This window comes from Coregonus clupeaformis, chromosome 17 (genome assembly GCF_020615455.1).
Source record: "Coregonus clupeaformis isolate EN_2021a chromosome 17, ASM2061545v1, whole genome shotgun sequence".
NCBI classification, from domain to species: domain Eukaryota; kingdom Metazoa; phylum Chordata; class Actinopteri; order Salmoniformes; family Salmonidae; genus Coregonus; species Coregonus clupeaformis.
The window spans coordinates 40,109,793-40,123,243 of NC_059208.1; the positions used below are offsets into that span (position 1 = coordinate 40,109,793).

Consider the following 13,451-nt stretch of genomic DNA (forward strand, 5'->3'; position numbering starts at 1 on the left):
TTTGTGTGTACTTTAAAGCTTGGATGAAAGCCTTTCCTTTCTACCAAGCATGATATTCAGCTAGTTGTTCTGTGTCTTTTTGTGTTATCACGTTTTACAAAAACTCTTTGTACCAATTGAACTGGTGCCTGGCGGGGGTTTGCTCTCCAATAACACTGCAGAGGATTACATAAAAAATGAAAAGGTTTAGAGGTCCACAGCATAGATCTGCCTTTAGTTGTCATGCAGATTAATTGATTTTAAATTGTAAGATACATCCTGATTACCCTCCGCAGTTTGATCTGTTTGCTACATTTGTACTGTTGACTAAGACCAATGAACTGTTTTGCCTCCTCAGCTGAAAAGATAACATGATCAATTTGGCCCACACATGTCAATACAATAGGTTTCAATTATTTGCAGCATCAGTATTTCTTTGTACAGGATGCAAAACGTTGAAACTGTATCCAATTTCCTTTGGTCTCTCCCTTTGGCAATCATTACTCCAAAATTACAGTAATAATATATATATATATATATATATATATATATATATATATATATATATATATATATATATATATATATATATATATATATATATATGATGCAGTAAACAGTGTAGGCCTATGGTGCACTTCATCAGAATGTTAGGCTATTTGTTAATGCAGCCTATAGGCTACTATGATACAGTATCTCGACATATTAGTGAATAATAAAGGACTGTCCTAAATACTGTCATTAGATTTTTCAGAATTGGACAATTAAAAATGACCAATATCAGCTAATTGTGTTGAACAATGATTCAATTAATTAATTAATTAATTCCTCAATTAGTCAACATGTCTAGCCATTTGATGTTGCATTCCCATCGCTTCCTTCCATACATTGTCTAGATCTCATAAATCTTAATTTAATCTAAACGCATAATCCAATCATTAAAATAAAGATATTCTTAAATATTATGGGTAGCCTTTAGCTCACCTATCACACGTGGAAAGCGGAGGCTTCCACCCACCAAGCCAACGCTGCGGTTACTTTAGTTCAATTACAGGCGAGGTGAAATATATATATATTTTCACAAAGCATGATGATTCGAATAGAGAAAACACCTGGCATTGCGATTCATTCCCGCGCGCTTTGATAGGCGACCTTGTACCCTCGTTTCGAAATCTTCCTTCATTGCACTTGCATGATGTCAATCTGAGGCACAACACCCTCCCACGAGAAATCAAATAAGCCGCGTAGTGAGTGAAGCTCGCACTAGCCCGGACGGCTCTAGCTTCGCTCTGGTGTGTGTTGCGCGCGAGCAGGAGAGAGATGACAAGAGCTTCGCGAGGCTGGACATTCAAACATGGAGCTTTTTAAAACGCAAATTTCGGTTCTTTGGATATTATTGCTGAATGGAAACAAGGGCTGTCACGCGGAAGAAGGTATGTGGAACCTATTTTATGTTTTTTTTTTTACCCCGGACTGCTCGTAGCAGGTGGATGAATTAATGTCCACACCAGCCCAGCGGAATCACCAGTCCCGTTGCAGGTGCACGCACGGTGATGCGGAAGTTCAGCGATGCGGACAACGTTGTATATTTGTACAAATAGACCTATGTTAAGTAAATAATCTCATTACCTTTAGGAATTAAGAACATTTAAAAGGGGAAACACGCAAGAGTTCGGAAAAACCGCTCTTGCGTGAATGCCCCCTTAGATACATTCGTTGTGTTTCAAACAGCTGGCAGCTTTACGCATCTCTTTTCAGTAGCCAAGTGACAGTTGAACATGTGGACAAAATATAAAAAAAATGGCGTGATATGTAAGTAAAAACTAAACGCGAGGTGTCAAGTTTACCGACTTCGGACAAGGATTCACAAACTGTTATCTTGTTGCGTATATATAGCCTAGTCCTACAATCGCATTGTTACAAACTGCGTCCATTTATCACTGTGACATTGAACGGAAACCGTTAAACCTGGACAGTAGTAGTCTTGCAGCAACATTGTAATGATTTTGTAGTTTGTATGAGCATGCTGTTAAAAATAGCCCACTGTTCCTCAAAAAGTATGAAACGCAACAAAAACAGTGATAGGCTACTGTAAACCAAAAATATATTTCAACACTAGGCTACATCTCAGCATTTACTTCGTTAACCAGATTGAATAGGAAACATTGTTGCCCTCAGACACTTGCATAGCCAGAATAGATTCCGACCCTATGCTGCTTGCTTACAGCTACACTGGGATCGGACATGCGTCAGATTGTTACCATGGTTACCCCATGGATATTCTGTGTAAGAAGTTGCCCTAAAAAAGACGCAACCATCGCTACAAGCCAGAATGTTGAATAAAATAATATGTATACTTACTTTACCTGTTGTCTGTGCTATTGATACTTTTGACAGTAGAAAGTGGAGATAAAATATCTACAGGAAAGTATTGTTTACTCGACTTTTTGCGGTGGTAGGTTCTGTCGCTTGTTTTGTCAATTTCCTGACTCATAGCATTTGATGCAACATTTTGTAAACAATAGCCGAATGTAACCAAACATTGTCGAACTTTCAGTCTGTGGTTCGGTTAAAGGAAATTAAATACATCTTCATATTCATCAACTCCAGCACCACCCCAACATCAACATATGTGAAAATGGCACGTTTCTATGTTTTGTAGTAAAAAAGACAGAGGAAGACAATCGCTTCCATTGATATCATCAGTGTGCATCATGTGATTTTAACAAATTATGAGTAGGCATTGCCTACTAATTGTCAACTAATTGGTTGATGATTTCATTGGAAAGACTTATCTTCTAACTTGAACTTTCATTTGCCTTAATAACAAACTTGTATACCAGCTGTAAATACAAATAAAATTGTTAAATTACGAGCCTAGTTGGTTTAGCCACAGAAAGACAGCAACCTTCCCGCTAGCCATGATTGGCTGAGATAATGAGTGGGCTGGACATGCCGAGAGATGAGTTCAGATTGGTCTGCCATATAGCACGCTTCTGTCTATTTGAGCTGGTCAGTATGTGTAGGTAATCATGTCTAACGCAGCTTTAAAAATATATATATTAAAGTGTACTGTTCACTCTGGCTATCTACTCCGATTTCAGAGCACTCTTATCTGAGTGTGTCAGAGCGCAGAATAACTGACAAATTTACGAACGCGCAACACCCATTGAATATGGCCAGTGTCCGTAAACGTTGGCAAAAAAGCATAAATTGTTGCCAGAAGCACAGTTGCAGTCACCAATGCTCTGGATAACATAAAAACAGCCTAACCAGCTCTGCTAGGGTGAGTAAAATGGTCAGTGAGCTGTTCTCTCATTTGTCTGGAAGTAGCTAGCAAGCTAGCCAACGTTAGCCAGTTAGCTTGGGTGCTTGACTACTGTTTTTAGGACCGAACACTCGGATCAACCCATAAAGAGATGGGTGGGGCTAAAGCTTAAGAGGGTGTGAACGATGCTGAATGGGTGTAGACAAAGAACAGCTCTCCAGTAGGTACCAAAACATTCAAAGGTCATTTTCTCAAAAGACTGTTCGGGAATGCTGAGTCTACATGTTTGAGATGAGAGTGTAAGTCATCCACTCTCAGATTATAAGAGGCTAGGGTCAGACAGGCTTCCTGTTGAGATTAAAGGGCAATTCCACCACTTTTCAACCTCATTTTCATTGTCTCCAGCACAATATGCATCTTCATATGTGAAAACAAATATAAAGACAAAGGTAAAACATAAAAAAAGTGATTTTCAAACACTATGAGATTCGCAGTGATGTGGGGAGCAAGAAAATACCCTCCCCCTGGCTAGAATCTTGTTGCAGGTTCTGAAAATCAAAGATAATCATTTTTTAGGCCCTTATCTTTTTAACCACAGATCATAGAAACTTAAATCCGTTTTACCTCATTTCTACCAGCATGTCACGTGCAACCAGGGGAAAAAAAACTCTAGACCACCTTTACTCCACACACAGAGATGCATACAAAGCTCTCCCTCGCCCTCCATTTGGAAAGTCTGACCATGATTCCATCCTCCTGATTCCTGCTTACAAGCAAAAACTAAAGCAGGAAGTACCAGTGACTCGCTCAATACGGAAGTGGTCAGATGACGCGGATGCTATGCTACAGGAGCTGCCGCTTTCAAGGAGCGGGACACTAATCCGGACGCTTATAAGAAATCCCGCTATGCCCTCAGACGAACCATCAAACAGGCAAAGAGTAAATACAGGTCTAAGATTGAATCCTACCACACCGGCTCTGACGCTCGTCGGATGTGGCAGGGCTTGAAAACTATTACGGACTACAAAAGGAAACCCAGCAGTGAGCTGCCCAGTGATGCAAGCCTACCAGCTAAATGCCTTTTATGCACGCTTCAAGGCAAGCAACACTGAAGCATGCATGAGAGCACCAGCTGTTCCGGACGACTGTGTGACATGCTCTCAGTTGTGAAGAGGGCACGACAATACCTTTTCCCCCTCAGGAGACTGAAAAGATTTGGCATGGGTCCCCAGATCCTCAAAAAGGTCTACAGCTGCACCATCGAGAGCATCCTGACCGGTTGCATCACCACCTGGTATGGCAACTGCTCGGCATCAGACCGTAAGGCGCTACAGAGGGTAGTGCGTACTGCCCAGTACATCACTGGGGCCAAGCTTCCTGCCATCCAGGACCTATATACTAGGCGGTGTCAGAGGAAGGTCCAAAAAATTGTCAAAGACTCCAGTCACCCAAGTCATAGACTGTTCTCTCTGCTACCACACAGCAAGCGGTGCCGGAGCGCCAAGTCTAGGTCCAAAAGGCTCCTTAACAGCTTCTACCCCCAAGCCATAAGACTGCTAAATAATTAGTCAAATGGCCACCCAGACTATTTATGCCAGTTTTTAGCAGTTGTTCAATATTCTCGGTGTAACAGTTGGGATAATGGGACAAGTCGAAGTACAACGCATTTCTCATCCCTGGGTTAAGGTACGTTTTCCGAGCCATATCCCGCGCCAGCTCCGCAGTATCTTAATCTAAACAGGAAGCCTGTCCGATCCCAGTGCAGCTGTAAACAAGCGTAGGGTCGGAATCTATTCTGGCTAACACTTGCATAGAGCAACTGGTTTCCTTTGTCTCATTCCCTTACAATCTCTCAAAACCGAGGGCAGAACGTGAAAGCTGGCTTATTGATGACCCCCCTCTACCCTCTCTTTCTGTCCAGTAAAGTAGTCTGGCCAGTGGGCTATCTCTCTCTGGTTGTGAGGTATTGAGCCTGGCTCTGATGCAGGCAGGGCTGGGGCTGCGTGTCACTGTTAGGCTCAGGTGAGGCCAGTACAGCGTCCTAATCAGTGCTTGGATTCAGAGGAGGAAGAGCACATAATCGCATGCGTCCCCCAGGCGAGGGTTAGTTCCGGCAGTGTCTAAGCACAGCTGAGCCAGACTGTGCAAACACACATTGCATGTACAAACACAAACACGAACATGCAAACACACACACACACACGCTGCACATACGCAAAAATAGCTTTGTTACTTACACACACATCCTCTCATACACACGCTTCACACACCCACATGACATGGCATGCCGACAACACACACACACACAAGCTTTCTTACTGTACACACACATGAACACAGTCTTGCATGCATACTAATCCACACTGACATAGCATAGTGTTCACGCAAACACGTATTGAGTATTATACCATGGTTTTGTTGAATACTCGTTTCTGATTGGCTTGAAGGGCATTCTAGAGCGTGCATTATTTTTGCTATAACGCACGGTATATCAGCACGGTGGAATTTAATGCCTATAGTTCAATCTTACATGTTCTATGTTTGAGCTGCTTTGGAAAGCAAAAGTTGAATTGAAAACATTATTGGCATTGTTGAATTTAATTTTCATAATAGCAAGCTAGGACTGGCGGGTTGGTTAGCTAAACTAGCAAGTCTGTTTGTTTGGTTACCAAGGCAACTACTGTAGCTATCGAGTAAACTTGCTAGCTACACATTTCTACCTGCAAATGAACACATTTATAGCGGCAAATGGGATAATCAACTCAGGGCTACTAGCAATGGCATAAAAGGGATAATCAACTCAGAGCTCTAATCGTTCTGTGGAAAATAATGCAACTCTTTGGAAGGTCAGTTCCACTCCGCTGGCACATTGTGGAACACACCTACGTCATTCATTATTTTCCATAGAACGCATAACCCCTCGTTGATAACCCCTTATCTATGATACTATAGAGCGCTTTACACACACAGCTCAGTGTTGCCAGCTTGAGTCGTTTCCCTGGAATAATTGATGTTGTGACAGCGATTAATTGCTGTGAAAGCAAGGTGTTTCTGAAGGCTGGGTTTGGCAGCCCTGTAGGTGGGGCTCTCAACACGAGGGGGATTTGCCTCTGTCTGTTGTTCAGCTCCCTCTCTCCATCCTATCTGTATTATTAGAGATACAGTGTAATCGGAAAGTATTCAGACCCCTTTACTTTTTCCACATTTTGTTACATTACAGCCTTATTCTAAAAGGGATTAAATTAATATTTTTCCTCATCAATCTACACACAATACCCCATAATGACCAAGCGAAAACAAGTTTTTATAAAACATACTTATTTACATAAGTATTCCGACCCTTTGCTATGAGACTCGAAGTTGAGCTCCGATGCATTCTGTTTCCATTGATCATCCTTGAGACCACCTGTGGTAAATTCAATTAATTGGACATGATTTGGAAAGGCACACACCTGTCTATATAAGGTCCCACAGTTGACAGTGCATGTCAGAGCAAAAACCAAGCCATGAGGTCGAAGGAATTGCCTGTAGAGCTCCGAGAGGATTATGTCGGGGCACAGATCTGGGGAAGGGTACCAAAACATTTCTGCAGCAGAGGATATTGTGTATGTCCGTGTGTATTCCTTTTTCTGAGTGCCTTTTTGTGGATCTTTGTAATGTGTCTTCATAGGTATGCCTGGTAGTGAATTTCTTTCTGTCCCTGTTCATGTTTTGGAAATCATGTTGTTTAATTCTGTGTGTCTCTGTGTTTGTCTCACTAGGTCTCCCTCTGTGTCTATTTGCGTTTCTTGTTGTGTCTCTCAGATTTCTGCATGCACCTAGGCTAGGTGTGTGTGAGCAAGGCCTGTATGTGCGTACGTGCCTCCCCACATTTACCATGCGTCTCACATCCCAGGCTGATTTAACGAGCGCTAATACGGCTGAGGCCCTGTAGGCAGTGCGGGGAGTCTTCCCCCTCCTCGCACAGTCAATCTGGCACTTGCAGTCGCTCTCTCATTCCCCACGCCTCAACGCTAACACACCTTGGCATCTCATCGGGATCTCATTTACTTCCCTCTCTCCCTCCTTCCCTCCATATCCACCCATTGTGCAGCGGGGAGAAGGGGAGATGCAACCTGGGCTAAAACTGCAGCGTAGCCTCTGGGTTCATTGTGTTTGTGCCGGCATAGCTGTGTAGCACTGTGTGTTGTAGGCTCGTGGCCAATCCTCAAAAATAGGTTTCGTTTTTTTTAAATACCTCTACCCGAGGTAGAACAGAACACAACCATGTTTTTTCACATCTCTAATTTCTCCCATTTATGAAATGGATGGTTGTGAAGAAATATTTTACTGCAAAAGTGATTTAAATTGATAGATATCGTCATAAATCTTGTTCTTGATGCAGCTCTGCGGCGTGGTCACTAGCTGGCACAGCCACAAAATCAAAGATTTTAAACCTAACCTTAACCCTAACCACACTGTTAACCCTAATGCCTAAACCTAACCTTAAATTAATACCAAAAAGCTACAAAAATATTTTATGCAAATTAAGACTCATGACAATAAACATCAACCTGCCTTTATTTACCTGCAAGTGAGGCTTTAACCAGGTTAAGCAGCCGCCCCATGAAGACAGTCAACTCATTTTGATTCTATCCTTCATTATAACTCTCTAAAATGAGTTGTGATACATGCTTTGAAAGCAGATTACCCAAAGTAGTCACTTCCCTTGTGATTGATACAAACCACTTTTGTGAGTGCCAACCAGTGGGCTCAGATCCCCGGTCCTTCTCTGTTGGCGGAGGCAGAGGGGTTCTGGAGCTGATAGTGGTGACCTCGCTGTGTGCGAAAGGTCAAAGTGATTTGTGAAGTTGGAAGGCGTGTCCGTGACATTGTCCCTCTGGGCTTTTTGAGCGATGTCATTTTGATTGCAGAGACAGAGAGGAGAGGAGAGGAAAGTGCCAGGTACATGGTGAGCGAAAGGAGGGAGAAATAGGAGTGGTGGGGGTGAGGGAGACTGGGATGAGGGAGGAGCGAAAAGGGGAGCGTCCTAACCAGTCACCTTTCCTTTGGTGCATAGCTCTCCAACATGGGATATATAGCCTAATACAGTCCAACAGTCCTCAAAATGACTCTGTGCACTCTAAAGCATTTGCTTACTTACCAAATGCTAACACTGACTTTGTGATGGATTGAATGATTTTATGTGTGTGTCTTTAAAGCCTCCCAGAGTCACTTGATTTTCCTTTGTTCCCCTGTAAGGACGGACGCTATTCTGCTGTATCTGCGGGAACGCTGTGTGTGTGCCGATGGAGATGTTAGAAGTAAGATGGATGTCTTTTTAGCTGATGCTTTAGCCTTCTTGGATAGTGAGGAATGATTAGGAGACTTTATACTGGTTCTAGTGAGGAATGGGGTTATTTGGGATAGATGGAGCTCAATGGCATATTCTGATTTAGGAATTGTGTGTGTGAAGTGCCTTCGGAAAGTATTCAGACCCCTTGACTTTTTCCACATTTTGTTACAGCCTTATTCTAAAATTGATTAAATAAAACAATTTCCTCAGCAATCTACACACTACCCCTTAATGACAAAGTGTAAACAGATTTTTAGAAATCTTTGCTAATTTATTAAAAACAAGAAACAGAAATACCTTATTTACATAGGTATTCAGACCCTTTGCAATGAGACTTGAAATTGAGCTCAGGTGCATCCTGTTTCCATTGATCATCCTTGAGATATTTCTACAACTTGATTGGAGTCACCTGTGGTTAAATTCAATTGATTGGACAGGATTTGGAAAGGCACACGCCTGTCTATATAAGGTCCCACAGTTGACAGTGCATGTCAGAGCAAAAACCAAGCCATGAGGTTGAAGGAATTGTCCGTAGAGCTCCAAGACTCGATTGTGTCGAGGCACAGATCTGGGGAAGGGTACCAAAACATTTCTGCAGCATTGAAGGTCCCCAATTTAATCAATTTTAGAATAAGGCTGTAACCTAACAAAATGTGGAAAAAGTGGTCTGACTACTTTCCGAAGGCTGTTTCTGTGTGTCATTTTTAGCATCTGCATGCATGGGTAATCTAGATATTGCAGAGTGTGAGAAACCTTAACATGACCTGCTCTGCTCTGTAGGTTTCCATCCTCCACCACCAAAGCTGTTAACACGAGCAGGGGGTCAATGAAGCAGCAGCCAAGGTTAATACAGTCCATGCTAGCTCGCTCCCCACGTCACATCGGTCAATATTCATAATGCTGCTAAACTCAAAGTGGAGATGAACATGGACAGTGGGACTCTGGGGAGCGCGTCAATACAGTAGCAGGGGTTGGGGAGATGTTTTTAAAAACAACCGAAACGTGTGCCCCTCCACGTGCAACACACTCATACACATATTAAAACACACACATTAAAACACCTCACTTGAACACACACACATACAGTACCAGTCAAACATTTGGACACCTACTCCTTCCAGGGTTTTTCTTTCTTTTCACTATTTTCTACATTGTAGAATAATAGTGAAGACATCAAAACTATGAAATAACACATATGGAATCATGTAGTAACCAAAAAAGTGTTAAACAAATCAAAATATATTTGAGATTCTTCAAATACACACCCTTTGCCTTGATGACAGTTTTGCACACTCTTGGCATTCTCTCAACCAGCTTCATGAGGTAGTCACCTGGAATGCATTTCAATTAACAGGTGTGCCTTCTTAAAAGTTTATTTGTGGAATTTCTTTCCTTCTTAATGCATTTGAGCCAATCAGTTGTGTTGTGACAAGGTAGGGGGGATATACAGAAGATAGCCCTATTTGGTAAAAGACCAAGTCCATATTATGGCAAGAACAGCTCAAATAAGCAAAGAGAAACGACAGTCCATTACTTTAAGACATGAAGGTCAGTCAATACGGAACATTTCAAGAACTTTGAAAGTTTCTTCAAGTGTGGGGGTGCTTTGCTGGTGACACTGTCTGTGATTTATTTAGAATTCAAGGCACACTTAACCAGCATGGCTACCACAGCATTCTACAGCGATACGCCATCCCATCTGGTTTGGGCTTAGTGGGACTATAATTTGTTTTTCAACAGGACAATGACCCAACACACCTCCAGGCTGTGTAAGGTCTATTTTATCAAGAAGGAGAGTGATGGAGTGCTGTATCAGATGACCTGGCCTCCACAATCCCCTGACCTCAACCCAATTGAGATGGTTTGGGATGAGTTGGACCGCTGAGTGAAGGAAAAGCAGCCAACAAGTGCTCAGCATATGTGGGGACTCCTTCAAGACTGTTGGAAAAGTATTCCAGGTGAAGCTGGTTGAGGGAATGCCAAGGGCTGTCATCAAGGCAAAGGGTGTCTATTTGAAGAATCTCAAATATAAAATATGTTTTGATTTGTTTAACACTTTTTTGTTTACTACATGATTCCATATGTGTTATTTCATAGTTTTGATGTCTTCACTATTATTCTACAATGTAGAAAATAGTAAAAATAAAGAAAAACTATTGAATGAGTAGGTGTGTCCAAACTTTTGACTGGTAGTGTACATTAAACACACACTCCAGACCCTACCCCCTTCCTTACAAGGCATGTTGTTTTGTAAAGGTTCCTTTAAAGGTTGAGTATAAAAGGCCTCATTAATATAGAAAACATTTACCTTGAGAAAGGGAGGGAGTGCTGCTGTTTTCTTTTGTCTTTAAGAATGAATGTTCTCCTCTGTATATACTGTACAGTGATAATAATGGAGTGGATAATGGATATTCAATACAGTATATTATGTAGTCCAAGTGGGAATTGAACTGACAACTTTAGTCCATTGAAAGTGCTTTTTAGTCCCGAAATAGACTTAATCTGATGCTTAGAAACCGGCCTTGGAAGTACTAAACTTTTGTATTTGGCATACAAGATGGGTGGTAAAGGAAAAGCCAATAGGGCCTATAGTACCTAGTCTGAGTACCAGTCTCTTTAGCTAACATTCCACTCCTTGTCATCACCAAAGAGACTGTACTCCTCGAGCTCATTAATGATAATGTTCATATTTGAAGATGACACATGACATGGAGTAAAGGGAGTGGATTAGCTAAAGAGACTGGTACCCAGGTATAGTACCTGCTTGTGACTGAATGTGCCATCTCCTATTCCCAAAGGTTACATGTGCTGGTCCTCTTCTCACAGCTGTTGGCTAAGAGACTATCAGCCTCAATCTAGCCTGGTTTAGACTGCAGTATTACCTGCTGTATCACAGGTCAGGGTAAGGGCATAGAGGAACACACACACACACACACACACACACACACACACACACACAATGAATACTCCTCAATGTCTTCATTACACAGCAAATGATCAGAATATCCATGTGTTTGTTTTGCAGGCTATACGGTGTACTTTTGATGTAGTTTGTTGTATCCTAACATGGAATTACTGTATATGCCTGCCGCTCTTGAGGTGATCAAGTTACACTTGTATGAAATTCACTACTGTTTGAGCCATCCACTGGTAATCTAAACCTCTGTGACCCAGAAGGTTTGATTTCTTTAGCGGCTTGTAGAACATGACATGAGGTCCATGCCATGTGCCCATCTATCCAGGGATTTTATATTGGACAGGACACTAAAGGCACACGAGATATGGAACAGATTGTCATGTCCACCCTGCTAATGTCTGTTCCCCTCCCATGAGCCTCCCCTCTCCTCATCCACGCTGTGCTGTGTCAGTGCTCGCCTCGCCGAGCCTGGCTCTGGGGGCAGCTCATCAGCCTGAGAGTGCTGCTAATAGGGTGGGCGGTATACCGTATATACCATATCCCGGGGTATTTTGAAATACCATGACTACGATTTTCTAATACCGTCAATAACTTTTTTTTTTTTATATATACAGTGAGGGGAAAAAAGTATTTGATCCCCTGCTGATTTTGTACGTTTGCCCACTGACAAAGAAATGATCAGTCTATAATTTTAATGGTAGGTTTATTTGAACAGAGAGAGACATAATAACAACAACAAAAATCCAGAAAAAAAACACGTGTTCCTAAGAGTGTGCTCCTAATCTCAGCTCGTTACCTGTATAAAAGACACCTGGGAGCCAGAAATCTTTCTGATTGAGAGGGGGTCAAATACTTATTTCCCTCATTAAAATACAAATCAATTTATAACATTTTTGACATGCATTTTTCTGGATTTTTGTTGTTGTTATTCTGTCTCTCACTGTTCAAAAAGACCTACCATTAAAATGATAGACTGATCATGTCTTTGTCAGTGGGCAAACGTACAAAATCAGCAGGGGATCAAATAATTTTTTCCCTGTGTGTGTGTGTGTGTATACAGTGGGGAGAACAAGTATTTGATACACTGCCGATTTTGCAGGTTTTCCTACTTACAAAGCATGTAGAGGTCTGTAATTTTTTATCATATGTACACTTCAACTGTGAGAGACGGAATCTAAAACAAAAATCCAGAAAATCACATTGTATGATTTTTAAGTAATTAATTTGCTTTTTATTGCATGACATAAGTATTTGATCACCTACCAACCAGTAAGAATTCCGGCTCTCACAGACCTGTTAGTTTTTCTTTAAGAAGCCCTCCTGTTCTCCACTCATTACCTGTATTAACTGCACCTGTTTGAACTCGTTACCTGTATAAAAGACACCTGTCCACACACTCAATCAAACAGACTCCAACCTCTCCACAATGGCCAAGACCAGAGAGCTATGTAAGGACATCAGGGATAAAATTGTAGACCTGCACAAGGCTGGGATGGGCTACAGGACAATAGGCAAGCAGCTTGGTGAGAAGGCAACAACTGTTGGCACAATTATTAGAAAATGGAAGAAGTTCAAGATGACGGTCAATCACCCTCGGTCTGGGGCTCCATGCAAGATCTCACCTCGTGGGGCATCAATACGTAAAAATGTATGCGCACATGACTGTAAGTTGCTTTCGATAAAAGCGTCTGCTAAATGGCTTATTATTATTATTATTATTATTATTATTATTATTATTATTATTATTAGTAGTAGTATTATTATTAGTACATATTCACATGCACTCGTTAGCATTTACTTAGCATCCTCTATGAGGTTTCCTTAGTACTTGTTAGCATTTTGTTACCATTCTGGTGACGTATATCCCGGGATACTGCCCAACCCTAGTTCCTAATGTCTTTTCATGTTCGCCCGCTAGTCCTATGTTGCTGCAACGTCCGAACGGCACGTTA

General features: G+C 41.7%; 1 protein-coding gene across 1 annotated transcript in view; it reads left to right on the forward strand.

Moving 5' to 3' along the window:
* Nucleotides 1-1,188: 1,188 nt before the first annotated feature.
* Nucleotides 1,189-13,451, forward strand: part of LOC121586380 (ephrin type-A receptor 7) — a 167,956-nt gene continuing 155,693 nt past the window's right edge. Inside the window, exon 1 of the mRNA XM_041903006.2 lies at nucleotides 1,189-1,412. Coding sequence (XP_041758940.1) covers nucleotides 1,334-1,412 — 79 coding nt within the window. The 5' untranslated portion in view covers nucleotides 1,189-1,333. The remainder of the gene's footprint in view (nucleotides 1,413-13,451) is intronic.